Genomic DNA, 18,567 nt, shown 5'->3' with positions numbered 1-18,567 from the left:
CCAGGCTAATGGAGGGGCAGCCATCTGCGGCGACCGGTGGGGGTGAGAGGTGGAAGACATTTTAACGTGCAAGCTAGCCTCAAGTGGCAATTAGAGGGACTGCAGTCTTATATGTTGGGTCCCTGGTTTCTCACCTCTGTGGCAAAGAAGCTTGTTGGCTACATCCTGCCACTCTACCATCATGGGTCCAAAACGACGCTTTAAATTAAAACTCCACTTAAGACAGTTTACCAAGGTAAGAAATGTCTATTTCTTTATTACATTCAACAGTACAGTACACTGAAATTGCACATTTTCACCAGATATAGCAGCATTCTGACTGGCAAATGGACTAATTATTAGGCACAATCAAGACATTTAAATACAAATACACACGTTCAAATGTGTCATGGCCATTTTCTGACCACACACAGATTCCACTTAGCTGTTAATGTACATGCCTGGTAAAACAAATTCTATACAGCTAAACACACTGTCTTCTACCTGCAACTCCAGTGGCAACAAAACATGTAAGGTCAGGCCAAGCCCAGATTATCTTCTCAAAATAACACAAAAGAAACAACAACAAAAAATCTTTTCTCTTGCACAACATGTGCCAATCAGTGCATTTCAGGAGTTATAAAGCCTTTTCGTGTATTTTTATGGTTTCCTTCAGACAACTTCTTCACTTAAGATAATGTCTTTAAAAGAAAAATTAATTAATTTAAAAAAACCTGAATGACACTGTCTCACCTTTGGAGGAATGGGTGATTGTGGGCTCAGTAAATGCAGCAGTGATGGCTTTTGAGCAGGTTTATCTAATGCTGCGGTTTTGGATGAGCTGGTCTCTGAAGTACGGCGAGGTTTATATGATATTACTTCTTGATTTCAGGTGATATTTTTGCCAAATGTAGGCTGATTTTAAGCACAAAAAAAGACAAAAAAAAAAAAACAGAGAACTTTGGCACTAAAAAGTGAGGTGAAATCCCAGCTGTAAACTGCCTGAGCTGACCTAGAACTAGCTTAGACTCTGAAGCTGCTGCAGGTGGAGATCAGTGTCTTCACCTGTAATGTGCAGCCACTTGTCAAAAACAAATGTACCTTTTTTTGGTCTCTTATCTTATTATTTTTGACAAAACAAAACTTTTTGCATTTCACTTGTTATTTCCTGAATGGTCGAGACTCACAGCACAGGTGTCGGAACTCCAGGCCTTGAGGGCTGCTGTCCTGTTTGTTTTCCAACTAACCTGCCCTTGTGCCTTCTTGGATGATCTGATATCGTGTCGGTGTTGTTCCCACATCATCATAATAAATGTTGTTCCAGGTTCAACATTGCAAGTGAGCAATCACATTGTTGTGACGTCATACTTTTGCAAGCCAAGCCATTCATTCATTTATGAAATTCGAATGTTGCAAGGACAATATGTATAGTGCTTACCGTTTATTAAAGAACAGTATCCTGAAATGCAACAAATTCAAATTGCTAGATTGGCGGACAGAGGCGGTTTCTCGCAAGTTAAGTAGATTTTTTTAAGGCGTTTTTTTCCAAAGTTGCAAAAGTATGACATCACACCAATGTGATTGGTCACTTGCAATGTTGAACCTGGAACAACATTTATTATGATGATGTGGGAACAACACCAACACGAGGATATCAGATCGTGCGTAGCTTCTTATTGGCAAAGCACACCTGATCCAGGTAATCAGCAGCAGGTAGGGCAGGGATACCTCAAAAACAAGCAAGATACTGGCCCTCGAGGACTGAAGTTTGACACCCCTGCTCTACAGGCTCAAATGCCAAATGGACTTCCAGTGTGTTTCAAAAGATGTGCTCAAGATTCAAATTTGTCAGATACAGCAGATATAGATTTGAATATAAAGATATATATATTGTATATAAAGATGAACACAGAACCTAAAGATTCCCATTACCTGTTGTATAGGTCAAATTGTAGGGTTTGGTATGGTAGTCCAGTTGCCATCGACCTGTTGGAAGCCTCACAACTTTCTGAGAACCTTCATACACTCCCTGACCATTTAAAGTCAGACTGACATTAACACTGCATTGAACCACTGTGGGGGTTTGAGGCTGATACTGCAAACACATCCAGTTGATCCAACCCAACATTTGCCAACAATAGAACATCATATCCCAACACACTGGACAGACTGAGCAGGTAGACTGCACGCACACCGGTAGGTCATTCTTGACTATCAGCAACAGAATCGTGCTTATTTAAAATGTTTGTTCTGGGTTGTTGGGTACAGGGTCTCAGTCGAGCCTGTTATATTCCACCAACTACTACTACTGATACTTGAACTATCAAGTATCAGAAGCTGATATTGAATCTACTGAGTCTTGTAAAATTTTTAATCTTTGGACCACAAATTTGTCATCAAATATTTTGAGCGTATCCTAAAGTGCAAACAAATAAAACAATTTTACAGCGGCTACAGTTGTAGCCACAGCTGCCCTGGGGCAGACTGACAGAAGCGAGGCTGCCATATTGCGCCATCGGCCCCTCTGGCCAATACCAGTAGGTGGCAGGTGAAGTGTCTTGCCCAAGGACACAACGACCAGGACAGAGAGCCCGGGGATCGAACCGGTGACCTTCCGGTTACAGATGCACTTCCCAACCTCCTGTTCTACGGTCGCCATCATATAGACAGCACGTCAAATGACAGGTCCTGAGCTTAGATCACCCAATAATCCCTGAACTCTACCCAGTTTAGTTAAAAGCCCCCCAGGTATTTATTATTTGCTTTTAGATGAAATTTCTTTCTTTTCTAATGTAAAAGCAAACAGATGGAATGAATTGTGGGCTCACTGTTGGTCAATCTTTGATTTGATCCTTACATCAAGTCTCTTTTTCTTGTTTTTTGTTTTTAAGTGGTTTGAGTCTTAGGAATGACAAAGAAGCCCATTAAGTAGCATTGTGTTTAATACTAGACTACATTAACCAGAAAAACTACCACAACAATCCTTAAGTGTATGCATATGCACAAAGCAAGCTGCTGTGAAGCCAGCAATGATTCTAAAGGTATGTCTACTAACTGTTGCCACAAGAGGTCATCCTGAATGGCTATTTATGTTTACTTAAGCCACGGGCATCCAACTCCAGGCCTTGAGGGCAGGTGTCCTGCAGGTTTTAGATATCAGCCTGGGCCAACACACCCGAATCAAATGATTAGTTTATTACCAGCCAGGCCTCTGGATATCTTCAAGACATGCTGAGGAGGTAATTTAGCCATTTAAATCTACTGTGTTGGATCAAGGACACATCTAAAACCTGCAGGACACCAGCCGAGTTGGACACCCCTGACTTAAGCCATGGTGCACAAATGACCTTTTTGCCTTTCAAAAGGATCACCTCACTCTGAATTTCCTGCCCAACATGCGTAACTTCTAACCACTAAATGCAAATGCCATTCTGTCTGTTCATGACTGACTGTTGCTACTTCTTGTGGAAACTAAAGCTCAACCAAATCTTTGTTGATGAAGAATCCTCACATTCACATATGATGTTTTAAAAATAAAACTTATAAAGTACAGTTTCAGTACTGACAGTCAGGTCTTATATTGGAAATTTTGCGATTTCTCACCTGACAACCTTTAAATCTCTGGCATGTTGGACTCACCGTGTACCTCCCGGATTGGATCTTCAGTCTGGCTACTGTAGCAATAACCCATTCCACCTCAGCCCCCTTATATTTTTAATGCAGTGCTAACCTCAGTCTTATAGCCTGCTAAGAGAAGTAAACCATGAGAAAACCCTAGTGAGATAAGATGCATTTTAACAGTGTTTCAGAGAGGAGTTATGCCTTATACCACAGAGCGATGCTCTCCACATATATACACAGCGCTCGGCTGTATGCGCCTCTTTGTGTTGCCTGGCAGCTGAGGAAGAAACTTGAAATATTTGGGCATCAGATCGAGGCAGGCGTCGCGGAACTTCTTGATCCGCCAGTAGTAAATAAGAGGGTTGAGGGCTGACTTGAGGTAGCACAACCACAAGACCCATGTGCTGATTTGAAAAAAGCTGTCTTTGCGGTAGAACCTGTCACTGAAGGTAGTTACCAAGCTGAAGGCAGTGAAGGGTGCCCAGCAAGCTGTAAACACGGAGAAGAGGATGAGGATGGTGGTGAAGGCACGGGTCTTGAAGCTCATGTCTATGTTCATCTTGAAGGGCTTCTGAAGGCTGAGGAGGCCCAGTTTGCTGGCCTGGCTCAGACAGACGCTGTCTGTGTGGCTACGGATGCGAATGGCATTGTGGCGGATGGTGTTGAGGATGCCCATGAATGTGTATAGCATGACTGTGAAAGGCAAGAAGAAAAAAACTAGTGTTAATATCAACACATAGGCGTGGTAACCAGGATCACTGCTGTAGCCAAATATACACTGAGGAGCTCTGGGTGGGATCTGTAAGGGAGGTGAGCCAACAGCTAGAGGGAAAGTGAAAATGAACGAGAGTCCCCATGTGACCACTATGAGCAGCTTGGCTCTCTGTGGGCTCAGCTTATCTTGCTTCTGGACAATAATAAGAAAACGATCAATGCTTATTATAAGCAGTACAGCTGCTCCTTCCATAACAAAAAACCAAAAGAGCATGGCGGAAACGCGACAGAAAACATCTCCAAAAATCCAGTTGGTGGTCACCACAGTAACCAGAGCAAAGGGCATGTTCAAGATGGCCAGCATCATGTCCGCAAATGCCAGACTAGCCAGCAGAATGTTGATGGCTGAACGCATGGCAGATCTCTGGTACACCATCAGGCACACCACTATGTTTCCTGACAGCGCCACTAAAAGGATGGCTGCCATGACAAAGCAGAAGAAGATCTGCAGAGGTAGGCCAATGCCTTGCTGGATTTCCAGAGCATTTGCTGTTGGGGTGACCGGCTCCAAGGGAGACCCGGAGCCCAGGGAAATGTTTGCCACAGAGAGGTCTTCCATTGGTAGCCTCTCAGAAAGGTTCAGCAACCTCGTAACGACGCAGCAGAAACGGCTGTTAATGTCCCCTGTATCCAGGAGGGGAACAGTAGTGGAGAGAACCATGCTTCTCCAGGGTGAGCAGGCATCATTGCAGGAGAGTTCACATAAAATCTGATGGCAGACATGTGGATATCATCTCCCCAAGGCCACACAGCACCATCTTCATGGTAGCAAGACCCTAAGACAAAAATAAAAATATGTTAGAATTCCATTATGTATTATTGTAGGGTCTACCTTACAATCAGTTTGTGTAGAGCAGATTTCCGTGTTTAAGGATAACAATTTGAGTTGTCACTACCAGACTAAACACAACTTGACCGATGCAGAGGGTCAATGGTTTAGAGAACACCAATTTTCCTATTTGCATATTACACCATACAGCTACAGGATATAACTATTCTGTCTTAGCACGAGACGCCTATTCATTTTCTATTTAAAAACACACTTAACAACACTTCCGTCAATGTATGATGTGTCAGAAAGGACGCTGAAACAGAAACAAGGTTGCCATGTTTGGTACGATAATGATCCTTCACGACTGGAAAACTACAATCAACTGAGGCGTGGGGTGGACAAATGCATTGATTTCCAGCAACAAATAATTAAAAAGTTGAGCAGGACTCGTGGGTATAAGTGTGTATGAGTTACACACTTATACAAGTTTAAGGAAGTGGACAAAATTTGGCTGTAAAAAATTAATGGCAAGTGCTCCCACATAGTTTGAACAAGCTGAAAAATCCAAAAGTATTTTGAAATAATATGAAAAATTTGAACAAAGCTCCAAGAACACAGAGTCCCGAAAGATTTCATGATACTGTAAATTGGGGTAATAAAATAGGATGTTTCTGCCAAAAGATTGGTGCCTGAATAAAATATGACTCATTTCAGTTTTTTTAAGCAATCAAAAACACAGAGCCTTACTGTTTTAGAACAACAGACCAACACCATGACGGAAATCTTTACAAAACAGAGGATGAATTTCTCACAAAGACCTTTTTACAAAACTGAAACTAAAATGTCAAAGTTTACTAGACAAAAATAAAATTCAATGAGCAACTGTTTTCTTTTTCATCATTTTGTTAAGTGTCTCTGATTGTATCTTGCCCCCAACCATATACCTATTAAACTAATTACATCTTTGAAATAAATAGCATAAAGTTTATTTTTCAGTATACAGAATTAAGCCACATTTAAAAGTGGAATACAGAAAGACAAATCTGTCTCCAAACAGAAACACATTGTCTGGTGTGTTTGGCTAAGCTGTGATAAGAAATCCTATTCGAATTTTTTTTTTTACCCCTGAGAGTGACAGAAAGCTAGTGCTCAACCGGACACAAGGCAAATACTGCAATAAAAACCCTTATCACTAGTATAAACACTGGAGGCATTGCAGGCAGGCCAGCTGGTATTATTACAATAGGCAGCAAATTTCAGATATAATAAATGGGCAGCACCAGAGAGTCCATTTTTTAATAGGATAACTTTCCACACAAATTAAGCTTTTTAGTATTTTAGTCCTGTGTGGGTGTAAAAAAGTAAATAAATATCAAACCAGTGTAATTATGAGCAATTACTGTGACAACACTGCATTTAAGCCTGTTAGAGGGATCTGTACTTTAGCTGTGCTGCTGTGATACTAGGATATGCAGCCATTTGACAGATAGCGCCATCTCTTCAGCACACTGGAGGGGACAAAAACCTACAATGCAAAAATAAACGGCAGTGAAATCGGGCAGAGTTTGCTTTGTTCATATGCTGATGACAAGCTTATTGTCTACCACAATTTCCACAAGGAGAGCAAGGAGCAGCCGGTTTAGTCTTCTTGGCCCAGTTCCCACTTCATTAACTCTGCATTCAGTGAGGTAGCCTGCAGCATGTCGGCCTCAACAGGTAGGGTAGTGTTCGCTGCTTTTGGGTGCAATGACCTACAATGTTAAAAGAGCCACTCCAGTCTCCCAGCAGTCAAGTGATCCTGCATAGGAAATGAATGATCAGGTACTTGGTGTTCTGAACGACAGGGAAATGTTTAAATAACTGCAGAGGCCCTGCAATTATGTAATGAGAATATGCTTACAGCTTTTCACACATCTTGTAACCTTGAATCGCTCAGAGGGAAAAAGATTTGTTGGGAAGCTGCCCAGTGAGCTCACGATGGTGCTCGTGATGTTACTGGGAGGTGCCAGTTTTAACGCAATAATAGCTAGTTCAAATACCGTGTTTATTTCAAATATACTGTTAAACACTGGTGTGTCTGTGAGAGAAATACCAGTGTTTCCCCTCACATAGCATTATTTGGACAGGCTGCTGAGTTATACGATCACCCACCCGTGTATGTTTGAAGAGTTACTTAAAAATTCTAATCTAGAGATAATGCAACGTGTGCTGGATTAAGTAGAGGACAATCCCTTGCTATTATTTCAAAGTTCAGTTGCTGCTTGCCAGTTAGCTCCTGCCCTTCCCTGTGTCATGCTTCCCTCCTGCCTGTACTCTAACAGTTGGTAATCTCTGCAGTCTTATAAATGTTGCTCCGATGTCCTTGAAATGAAGCAGCTACAGAGAGGAGGGTAGACAGAAACCTGCGACCCAGGGCTCTCGTGTATAACCTTGTTTTTAGGTACCTTTGAACATTTCACACTGATTTTTTCCCAGTGATATCATGCCTTGATACAAATGACTCATGGCTTTAATTTCCCATACCATCTACCTTTGCTTATTTGTAACTAAGCATAGACTTTGCAGCAGATTGTACACAACGGTGTGAAACGGTTACAGGGAGCACTTTAAAGTAGTCGTATGAGATATTACTTTTAAAATAAAAACTACAGACTGTGGAGAGCAGGGACTCTAACTTAAAGAGCTCTTGCACAGTAGTGAAAGCACAAGTGGAAGGAATGTTACCACAGATCCATTTAGTACATTAGTTTTCCGAGGATCTAGCAGAGATGTTGTGATTCACAAGATATCAATGTTGTCAATAGTCAATACTTGAAATGTGCAATTCACTTGTATTTTTATTCCTATTTATTCTATTTATCCCCTTCGTATATTTTATTTATATATGTCTCTGTATTTATTTGTGTGTGTGTGTGTGTGTGTGTGTGTGTGTGTGTGTGTGTGTATATAATATTCTGTAACTCTAACTTCTGTCGGTGCTGTGCTTTTGGAAACCGAATTTCCCAGAGGAACCCACCTGAGGGATTAATAAAGTTTTATCTTATCTTATCTTATCCGAGTGTCCTTATTGTCTGCATTCAAATGTTCTGGAAGAATAAAGATTTGGTTGGTTTTGCTCGTGTTTATTTAGCATTAGTTAGCAATGCTAATACCGATTTCTGGCGATCTAAAAAATGGGATGTTCTGATATATCGGTGAAAAAACACATTTCCCTATGATTTACTATGTGTAGTTATTTTAATTACACATTTATGCACTGCCTGACTATACCTAGAGCAGCCGTTTATTGTTTCTGGTTTTCTTAAAAAAATGCATTTGGAACACCAGCAACAAGGCTGAATGGTGTTGAAGGTTGTTCCAATCTCTTCTTTACTTTTTAAAATGTTCATTTATCTGATATAAAAAAAGATGAGTTTCGTTCATCCATCCAGATTCAAGTCTAAGCAAAGATGCCCAGATTTACATCTACCCAGCTGCTTCTTCCATTCAGTTTATTCTGGGAGACTTTAACGCATTCCCAAGCCAGCCAAGAGATATAATCTCTCTAGTGTGTCTTGGATCTTCACCAGGTAGTCCTACTGGTGGGACATGAAACACCCTATATAGGTGGTGTCTGGGAGGTATCCTTGTCAAATGTTCAAACCACATCAACAGGCTCCTTTTGATGTAGATGAAGAGTAACAGCTCTACTTCAAGCTCTTTCCAAATAATCGCGCTCCTCACCTTATCTTTAAGGGTGAAGAAAGATTATCCACAACCTCAATCTTGTTGTCACTACACAGAGTTTGTGGGTCTATGATCTCAGATTTGGAGGTGCCAATTCGCTTTACACTCAGCAGCCCTACTGCAAGCTGGGGGTCAAGAAGTCAAATGAATCCTATGCCAATACAGTTTCAGTTAGACGTTAGCATCCACTTATTTTATTGAGCTGTTCTTTTCCCAGGGTGGAATCATTGTGCATACATCTTTAATGACTTATTAAAGAAAACAAAAAGAAAATTCACATTTGTTTTGGATTTTCTTTCATCCACACAGCGCTAAAAGTATAAATATACGATATAAGATTTGGTTGAATGTCCCTTTGGATGTTACAAATTGACTGGACACTTCTGGTAGCCATAAAGAAAAGTCTGACATAATTCTGGATGGATATTTGACCACTTTTCTTGGCAGAATATTAAGCGTTAAATTTAATTGATTGGCATGGGGTTTTTAAAACTATTCCACAGATTTTTAACAGGTCTGGGGTTGGATTGTTAGGAAAGCTATTCCAAAGGTTTTATCAATTCCAACACCAGTTTTGATGTGTACATGGGATGATGTTCCTATTAAGAATTATTAACTTGTATAAATTCACAATTCTCCTTAGAACTTCACTAAGTTTACTTGATTTTCCCATTATTCTGAGTGTGGGTCACTGCAATGAATGCTGTCACAGAGAAATTATGAAAGAGTAGTCAATCATGATCGCTAATCAACAACAGACCGTGTCAAGTTAAAACATACTGCACCATCTATTAAAAGATTATGTTTGACACTGTATGTATACTTTTTAACCTGTGAGGATTACATGAAATCCCCCCAAAAATACATGATGAGTGAATGTAAACTTCTGACCACAACTGAAGTCAGTAATATTCAATTCAATTCAATTCAATTTTATTTTATTTATACAGCGCCAAATCACAACAACAATAGCCTCAAGATGCAAGCACTTTGGCGACAGTGGGAAGGAAAAACTCCCTTTAAACAGGAAGAAACTTCCAGCAGAACCGGGGTGGCCATCTGCCATAACTGGAGACCATAATACTGGCCTAACAATAATAGGTTTTACCTGCCTCTTGTCAACTGATTGAGTTAATCCTTTCTCTTCCAGACATTTTGAAAAATAGCAGCCGCAGAAAACGTAGCAAAATATAGACATGGAAGAAATGAACACCACTGAACAGCCTATCACAACCGCTGCAGACCGCATCATCCATCATGTAGTTACATTTTGGGGGCAGTGCATGTTAGGCTACAGCATCAGTTACAGCAAAGGGGTTCAGAAGGGTTTGTGGCTACGCTGTACCTATAACCTAGTTTTAACAAAGTATAATTTCACTGTCAGACTGAGTGGAAGAAGTGCAACTGTAAATGACAGCAGTATACTGTTGCGTTATATTTGCCTCACAAGTCAGATGTTGCAGCAAGTTTAACAGTTTTACTGCTTTTTCGTGCATTACAGCCAGATTATCAAGTCAGGGTTGGTGAGGGTTGCTCCAACTTTACTAACTGGTTCAACCACTTTATGCTTAACCATACAACCCTCACACCAAGCTGAAATTACACTGAATATTAGAGGTGGGAATCACGATACATCCCACGATACGATATTATCACAATACTTAACGCACGATACGATATTATTGCGATTTTTTAAAAATATTTTGCGATATTCAGATTCTGTACATAAAGGTAAACTTTATCAATATTCATTTTATCTAATATCAAAGTCTTGCACTCAGTCTTTCTCTCATTTCAGTCAGTTTTATTGTTGACAAACTGAACGGTTTGTATTACAGTCTAGTCCAACTTAACTGAATGCAACCATCTGGTACAATTATAGCTATTCTGAACTATGCAATTTATGAAAACTATGCAGCTCATTCAGCAACTGAAGAATTTGAAAGTTAATTAAAACAAAATATAATTTTACATTAAATAAAAAAGTTTTAAACTTAATTAAAATAAAACATGTCTTAAATTAAAATACGTAAACTGTCATGTTTATTGCTACCAAAAAAAAAAGTTAAACACATTTGGACAGTGAAGGAATGTCAGGATTCTTGCTCAGAAAAAGGAGCTGATCAACATGCTCTGAAGTCAGAGTTCCAGTCCACAAAAACGTTTTTTGTAACAAAATATCGATTTCTGCTGTCCCTGTTATCGATACATTATTAGCAAACAAAATATCACGATACTACACAGTATCGATTTTTTCCACCACCCCTACTGAATACCTACTTTAATTTGTTTCACTGTTAGCCTTTTGTAAAATAAAATGTATTAATTAAAAAAAAAACTGTAAAATTAGATTGCTGTATGCATTTACTTGCTACATTTATTTTATAAACTCAGAAAAAGAATGTTTCAGTGAAGGCTGATGTTCCCTGGATGGCTTCCAGTCTCTTCCACGCACTGACTGGAGCTTATTGAACACTGGTACTGGATTGGTACTTGGCACCGGTAGATACCCCTCAAAGACAGATGAACAACGACCTTAATGGAATATTAGTGCCTAGTACAGACCAGGCCTTCCCTTCATCCACCCCAACTCACAGCTATTTACGCCAGGCCGAAGCAGCTCGCCGAACGCCGTTTCACAGAGCATGAAACCGCTTGTTTCGACAGGATTCGGTGATTTGGAGCCATCCACTCAAGCTCAGAGACCGAGAAAATAAACAGACACTTCACATTACTGTAAGCGACAAGAACAGTGGGTGTTCTGAACAAACGGCCTAATTCATGTTTTAACACAAAACATGAATGTCATTATTACACCGCCGCTGGTCGGGTTTAAAGTATACTCGCTAATATTATTACCTGCTTCATTCTCCCATGCTAGAGCTCAGGAGCAGCTCAAGTACAGAAGCTCAGTCCGGAAAATGGAGCATCTCACCTCCAAAAATCTTCATGGTCGTCGGTGTAGAGAAAGACACATAACTGCTGATGTGCCCGAGAAAAACCCTGTTTTAGCTTCTTTTTTTTTTTTTTTAAATATATATATATATATTGGCAACAGCGCGACGGCCGGTGATGCCACCACCTCCACAAATGAAGCCTCAGAAGAAAAAAAAAGTGAAATCTGTGTTTGGTCAGAACGGCTTTGTTTCCAGCAACAGCTGCTTATCCGCGGCGGGAAAACGGAAGGTTTCCTGCTCGAATCTTTGTTTTCCTTCGTCCATATGTGAGGTGTGAACGGCCCATCCTCCACTGACAAATGTACCAGTGTCACTGTATGTGAGCGTCTACTGTACGGAGCCCAGATTTTCCTCATACGGTTCTAAACTACTCTCACTGGCTGCTGCCTGCGGGAAGGCGCAGACACCCACTACTTCCTATATTGCCTTTCAAAATAAAGAACTAGTTGTGTTTTTTTAAATAGTGTTTTTGAGTGGATGTAAAGTTGATTTGGTTGTTTTCATGTGGTTTATGTTATAAACAGTACAAAAAGCTCTTAAATGCTGTTGCAGTTGTCCCACCTCAACCTTCCGCATGGTATAAACAGTTTGCTGCCTCGCCCTGAAAATCATCTGATGAGGATTTTTCAAAAACAAGTTTTTCTTGTAAAAGTCCCACTTTATTTGTAATTGCAAATTTTGTCACATATCTTTAAAAAAATTAAATGTTTATGAATAGGGTTTTTTTTAAAGATTGTGTTGAAAAATAAATAGCTAAGCTTTAACTCAAAAATAAATTTCATGGCGTATGGCTAAATTGTTGTTTCTGCATTTTTGATTTATAAATCAATTATCTGCATTATTTTGAAGATAAGGCTACACAGTTTCCGGTAAGGTTTGCGTTCCTTGATAACTGACATACACAGAATGTCATGGGCAAAAGTGGATATTCCTAAAAGATAGACTGTGCAAGTGGGGCGTGGCTTGTTTTAGCGGAAGTGCTTTTTGGGGCATGTGCGGATGCATGCAGTGGGTGGTAAAGATAACAAAGACAGTACATTAGCTCTAAAGTAATCACTGTGTTTTCAGGATATTGTGCAGTGTGGCTGGACGGTACAAGAAATTCAATTATTTGAAGATTTTTTTTTCCTTTTATTTGAAAAATTGTGCGTATATGCAGCAGATGGTATAAATGGCACGGGATTGTTTTCACTCATAAATATACTCCATGATGTGGCTCCATGAATTCTACATTAAAATGCATTAAAAACAGCCCCATCCATGGAACTTTGGACCCACGTGTTAGACAACACTCATCTCCTTTGTCAGCAAAACAACATTTCTGAGCATCACTGTCTTACCTGGAATGCTGAGTAATCCAGATCTGTGACAGTGGTGGATGGGGTGGATGGAGTCAAAAAAAAAGTCAACAGAACAAATGTCAGTGAGTTCATATGTAGTAATAAACAGCTACGTTTTAGACACGACACTGTCTGACATCTTTAAAAGAACATTTCAGCAAGTTAGAAACAGACTGCTGCTGTTTGTTGTCTTTTGTGTGTGGTTTGTACAGTGGAATTACTCTCATCATACAAGCCTGTATACAAGCACAGTATCAGCAAACAGGTCTTTAACTACTACAAGTGACAGTATTAGAGGAACTGCACTTTCATTCCAAGGTTATAGCTTTCATTATTGGATAATAACTCTGAAACAGGACAAACTAGAGCTACATTTGACTCCTTATGTGAACTCAAGTCAAAAGTTAAACAGTAGAATCTTAAAGTGGTCTAAAATAGAAATATGTATTTATTACCACAGATAGTGAATTGTATGCAGAGGTATAGAGGTGGAGTTAGCCATTAGCTTAAAACAATAATAACACTAAATTTGCACCGTTTTATCATGTGATCTGCATTGTTGAAAAATAAAACCTGACCTATGATCTTTTGTATTTTCATCTACTACTGACCTGCGTTTAGATATGCGATTTAGTTCAATGCCTCCACAGACTATATATAAAAGATGGAAGCTGAAGTCAAAAATAAATTCTGTATCTGATTAGCAAAATATGAGATAAAAGACTTTTTAGCTCCCTTGACCTATTTCCTCATAAATTATGGTTACTTTTTTACTAAGAACATCAGACTTTAGTTCATGTTTGACTCACATACAAATCCACCCCTCACTCAATATGTATTTGACAACATCAAGATGGTGTTTGCTAAAATATTCAAGGGTTCAAAACATGACTTTACTATCAACTGGCAACATCACAGTTGGCTACACCCAGTTTTGTTAACGAGGTCTGTTAAGGCTAACGTCTGTTTTCAATGACGCTCAGTATTGATGTTAAAAATGTCACAGAATTACTAATTTTCTATAAAAGTGACATGTGTTTTCTACCCAGGAGAGGAGTTCTATATACCTTAACAAGTTCAGCTGTGCACCAGAAGCAGGTAACTGTAAAACTGTAATCACATGAACTTCAATACTGACTGATGATGACACAAGGACAAAAAAAACAAAACATAAAACTGGATTAACAAAGAAAGCTGATAACCACACACAAAACAGCATTTATCCCTGAAGTTCTTGGTTTTGCCAAGGCTTTTGTCAGGCAAGCTTGGTTACGTCAAGCTGGGCTTTTGGTGCACCCCCCAGGTCACAGGAAGAGATGCTAATTAGAGAAGTTCCTCCTGCTAATTGTATCTTTGGATCAGGTTTCCTGACTGAGATGCCCAGGGGACTTATAGTTATGCAAGTTATGGGAATCCCAGCGCTAACTGTGCTAGCCTTTTCCATTTGCTTACTGTCTTTATGCTAAACTAGGCTAATCACATCCTGACTCTCATATAACTCAAATATGAGCCTGTCCATCTGAATGTCACTCTATGAAGAAAATCTAGTAAATATACTTTCCAAACTGAATGAGCTGAATGACTCCTTTTGATGTATCCACCTGCATAATGACATCACCCAGTTTTAGATTGTTTTATTTTCATCAGATAACTAACCAATAGGATTGCAAAGAAGATTAAATATCTACAATTATTCTCATGTTTATTGTAGGGGTGTTTTGTATCTCGCAGTATGTCCCATGAAATTTCCTATGATCTCATCTCCATGTCAGCAATATGTAATGTCCAAGCTTTCAATCAGCTCATTCTTGCAGTGACAAACACTGAAAAGCATAAATAAATTAAATACGCTGTCATTTTCCACAGAGATGTCAGAGACTCTAGTCCTACGAAGCCTTTATCTGCTTGGTCTTTTTAGTCTTGGGTGGTATGATCTCAACCTTGAAGGGGACAAAGAAATCTAAAAGAGCTTTTGTTTCTTTCAAGTCCAGAGAATACTCTTGTGCGATCTTTTCGGGACTCCACGTCTGAGGCTGATGCTGGTGGCTGCCCACAGCCTTCAGAGCTTCGGCAATGGTCAGTTTACCAATGGGAACATCTGTGAGCTCCACCAGGCCCAACGGAGATGCTGGGACACTGAACTTAAGAAGTCGTCGCTGTTCTCTCCCCGCCGTCACGTCCTTCGATACCTGAGGGAAGAACAAGCAGAAGAATAACTATTATGAATAACAAAAATCAACATTTAAAAACTTTTGGCCAGTGCACATGCAAATCCCACACAGGAAAGTCAGGTTTGAAGTTAGGAAATTAGCCAATCTGTCATTCACAAGTTCAAAAAGTCCCCTATCGCAACACAGCAAGGACGTCCACCTTACCTTTATGATAATTTGTGGCATAAAGGTAACCTAATTACATTTGCAAGCATAAATGTAACAAATAATGCTAACAGATTTTTTAAATTATTAATCTAACAGATACTGAGTCCATCATTTATACTCTTAGATGCATGCATTAGTTAGATTTTATTTTACAGAGTCAGGAAAGAATATGTACTCTCTGATGCTATCTTAAATATGAAAAAAATGACTTCCAGTCTCAGCGTCAGCAATATTAAGCTTATTATTTTAACACTCTTATTGGAACTTTAACATAACTGGACAAAACTGGATTAGTGCATGCCTAACATGAATCTACATATTCAGTTGTTCCCTTTGAAATGTCTTGTCCTCTGGACCACATATGGATGAGATATGAACAGCTATGAACAAATAAAAGGTCAAATTCAAGTAATGTGGATGCACATGAATATTTGACTATTCTGATTAAGAAATAGAAGCACAGTCACAGCTGTCCTCCTGCCATCATCCAGCTATGGACAGCCATGGTGGTATAAATTGGTCTGGCAGAGCTACAGAGGATTCAACTCTTCTTTTTCAAATTAAAAATTAAAAACTGAGAATAAAACTGATTCATTACAACACAGCCAAGCCTAGAATCATGGGAGCAGCAGGTGATTTATCACTGGTGGCTCACTACCATCAACATGGTTTGTTTGATGAGTGTTGATTAGGTTTTTAAATTTCTGTCACCTGATTACAAAGACTTTGATGGATAATTCTAAAACAATTTAAAAAAATTTTTTTTTTTTTACTTGTGAGCACAAAAGCTCGACCTATTGTTTACGAGGACCAGCCAATTAGAAGAAAACAGTCTTAAAGGGAGCAGCAGGAGATTAGGCAGCTTGTTTCCAGACAGCAGCTGAACAGAGCAAAGACTATTTTTGAACTGTGTTCATGCAAAGCAGAGTCCAAGCATGAAACATATGTAGCTGGCGATGATAATGATAGTTCCCTTTTAACAGCCAGTGTTAATCAATAATGTCTTTCTTTATTCTTCATAACATAGAATACATGAATGTCTCAACTTTGCAAAGATTCGACCTGTAAACGTCTGAATGACCCAAACTGAGAGCAAAAACACTGACAAACAATGAATGATTGAGCAGAGCTGATGTAACAGCATTCAAACACTCAGGCAGTGTCAGTCTGACCTCTGCTGCAGCCGGTGCTGGATCTCTGGACTCCACGTACACGGACCTGAGGTGGTCCAGCAGCGGCGCGTTATTCTGGTTCAACGAATCCACTTCTGAAAAACACAAACCGACGTGAGAATCGTCCCCGAGCTTTCTGAGGACACACGGATGAACGGTGAGCCTACCATGACCCCGGGTTAACTGTTACACAAGCCAGCTAGCACTCACTCACTTACCCTGCGGGCTGGAGGCTGTCGGTGGAAGCTTAACCGAGTGCCGGGGCGCCGCTCGCGGCTTGTCCTTGGAAAGTTCTCGGTGCACTCGGTTTTCCAAGTTGTAATTCCTGAACACACGCGTAACCCGTGCACCCATGTTTAACAAATTGTCAAAGCCCGCTATGAATAAAGTTGATTCAAACTGCCGACGGCGAGCGAGAAGGTTCTTTTTACAGGCGGAAATGTGAAAAGCGCAGAGGAAGCAGCAGCGACACCGTGTGGTTGGATGAGTTTATTGTTCCCCGTGTCTTTTTTTCAATTGCCAAACGTAAGGATGCTGGATACAGGTCTTAGTTAACTCAATAAATTAAGAAATAAATAATTAGTCTCATAATTTAATTGAGTGTTTTTAATAAAACATATCTTTTTGTTTTGTTGTAAAAACCTGACTGCCAGTTTTAACAAGAAGAATCGTGATCTGAATGCACTGTTGTGTCAAACACACTTGCTTTGCCACGTGATAAACTCTTTATAGGCTCCTTTTAAGAGTTATTGTATTATTTAAAAAAAGAATTGTTCACATTACCATTTGTGCTGTTTAACAGTCAGTGTAAAACAGAAGAAAGGAGAGTGACAGAGAGAAGAAAGAAGAGAGAAAGAAAAATAAATAGGAGAAAATCTAAATACAAAGGACACAGCGTAAGTGTATGTGTATGTTTGTTTGTTACAAAACATACTTAACAATTAGGGTGAGAAGCCAACTATGTCTCCAAGGAGCCCTACTGAAGATGCAAGGCCATATTCAATTCAATTCCATTTTATTTATATAGCGCCAAATCACAACATAAGTCGCCTCAAGGCGCTTCATAGATACAGAGAAAAACCCAACAATCATATGACCCCCTATGAGCAAGCACTTTGGCAACAGTGGGAAGGAAAAACTCCCTTTTAACAGGAAGAAACCTCCGGCAGAACCAGGCTCAGGGAGGAGCGGCCATCTGCTGCGACCAGTTGGGGTGTCCTAAACTTTGTTTTATCCAATAAGATAAACTTATCTCACTTTGTACTCATTAAAATTCAAAACAATAAACTCACTAGGACAGTGTTTATTGAGGTCGAGATCCAAGGGTGGTTTTCCATATGGCCATGAAAGAATCTTCTGTTTCCAGACACTTTTCTTTTCCACTATTTAATTCCCAAAACTATCCATCTTTATATACACAGCAGAGTAAACCCAAGAAAGGATCTAGGAGATTTAGTAAGAAAAAAGCTTCAGACAGCCTGAGCTTATGGTGTCATTGATCACTTTGTATAGATCAGTTATAACCCTAAAATGTCCAGCAGAGGGCAGCATTTAATACTCTATCACATTCTAAGTGGGGTTATATGGCTGGCCTCTTTTTGAGGTTCAAGCTCATCAGACATGTTTTTCAAACATGAACTGAACTGACCCGTCAGGCCTGGCACAGGGAGGCTTTATTTGTTATTGAAGTAAAGGAAATAAATAAGCATTTAAACAGGTCAACAGAAGCCGGTCTTCATGTAAGGCAAGATGCTGGGAACACATCTGGAGGTAATTATCTACTCAATCATAAAGAAACAGCTCACAGTATTTTTGTGAGGAGTGGAGGAATCAGCTCCCAAACTGGGA

The 18,567-nt window shown here is 39.7% G+C and overlaps 2 protein-coding genes across 3 annotated transcripts; both read right to left on the bottom strand.

Annotated features, from left to right (window-relative positions):
• Positions 1 to 226: 226 nt before the first annotated feature.
• gpr63 (G protein-coupled receptor 63) lies at positions 227 to 12,273 on the bottom strand. Of its 2 annotated transcripts, XM_082505195.1 has the most exons (3): positions 11,808 to 12,273; positions 4,962 to 5,150; positions 227 to 4,293 (listed from the first exon to the last, which is right to left on the bottom strand). In XM_082505195.1, exons 1-3 carry the CDS (start codon positions 11,821 to 11,823, stop codon positions 3,803 to 3,805), a joined length of 696 nt encoding a protein of 231 aa, XP_082361321.1. In that variant the 5' UTR covers positions 11,824 to 12,273; the 3' UTR covers positions 227 to 3,802. The 2 variants fall into 2 exon arrangements, with proteins under 2 accessions (XP_082361321.1, XP_082361320.1); XM_082505194.1 differs by having other exon boundaries at positions 227 to 5,150; positions 11,732 to 12,261.
• A 2,515-nt stretch (positions 12,274 to 14,788) lies between these two features.
• On the bottom strand, positions 14,789 to 17,180 carry ndufaf4 (NADH:ubiquinone oxidoreductase complex assembly factor 4). Its single transcript, XM_082506686.1, has 3 exons — positions 16,938 to 17,180; positions 16,720 to 16,814; positions 14,789 to 15,358 (listed from the first exon to the last, which is right to left on the bottom strand). Exons 1-3 carry the CDS (start codon positions 17,071 to 17,073, stop codon positions 15,056 to 15,058), a joined length of 534 nt encoding a protein of 177 aa, XP_082362812.1. The 5' UTR covers positions 17,074 to 17,180; the 3' UTR covers positions 14,789 to 15,055.
• Between the last annotated feature and the right edge of the window lie 1,387 nt (positions 17,181 to 18,567).

Source organism: Aulonocara stuartgranti (genome assembly GCF_965226115.1).
Source record: "Aulonocara stuartgranti genome assembly, chromosome: 15".
Taxonomy (NCBI): Eukaryota; Metazoa; Chordata; class Actinopteri; order Cichliformes; family Cichlidae; genus Aulonocara; species Aulonocara stuartgranti.
Note: the sequence above shows the minus strand (reverse complement) of the source record. Positions and strands in the feature narration are given on the sequence as shown.

What these genes read in the sequence shown, in the direction of transcription:
- gpr63 (XM_082505194.1), bottom strand. Translation starts at nt 5,035, where the DNA reads ATGGTTCTCTCCACTACTGTTCCCCTCCTGGATACAGGGGACATTAAC.
- ndufaf4 (XM_082506686.1), bottom strand. Translation starts at nt 17,073, where the DNA reads ATGGGTGCACGGGTTACGCGTGTGTTCAGGAATTACAACTTGGAAAAC. An exon ending in GACAGCCTCCAGCCCGCAGG is followed by an intron (nt 16,815 to 16,937) that starts GTAAGTGAGTGA and finishes TGTGTTTTTCAG; the next exon opens with AAGTGGATTCGTTGAACCAG. An exon ending in CAGCACCGGCTGCAGCAGAG is followed by an intron (nt 15,359 to 16,719) that starts GTCAGACTGACA and finishes TTCTTCCCTCAG; the next exon opens with GTATCGAAGGACGTGACGGC.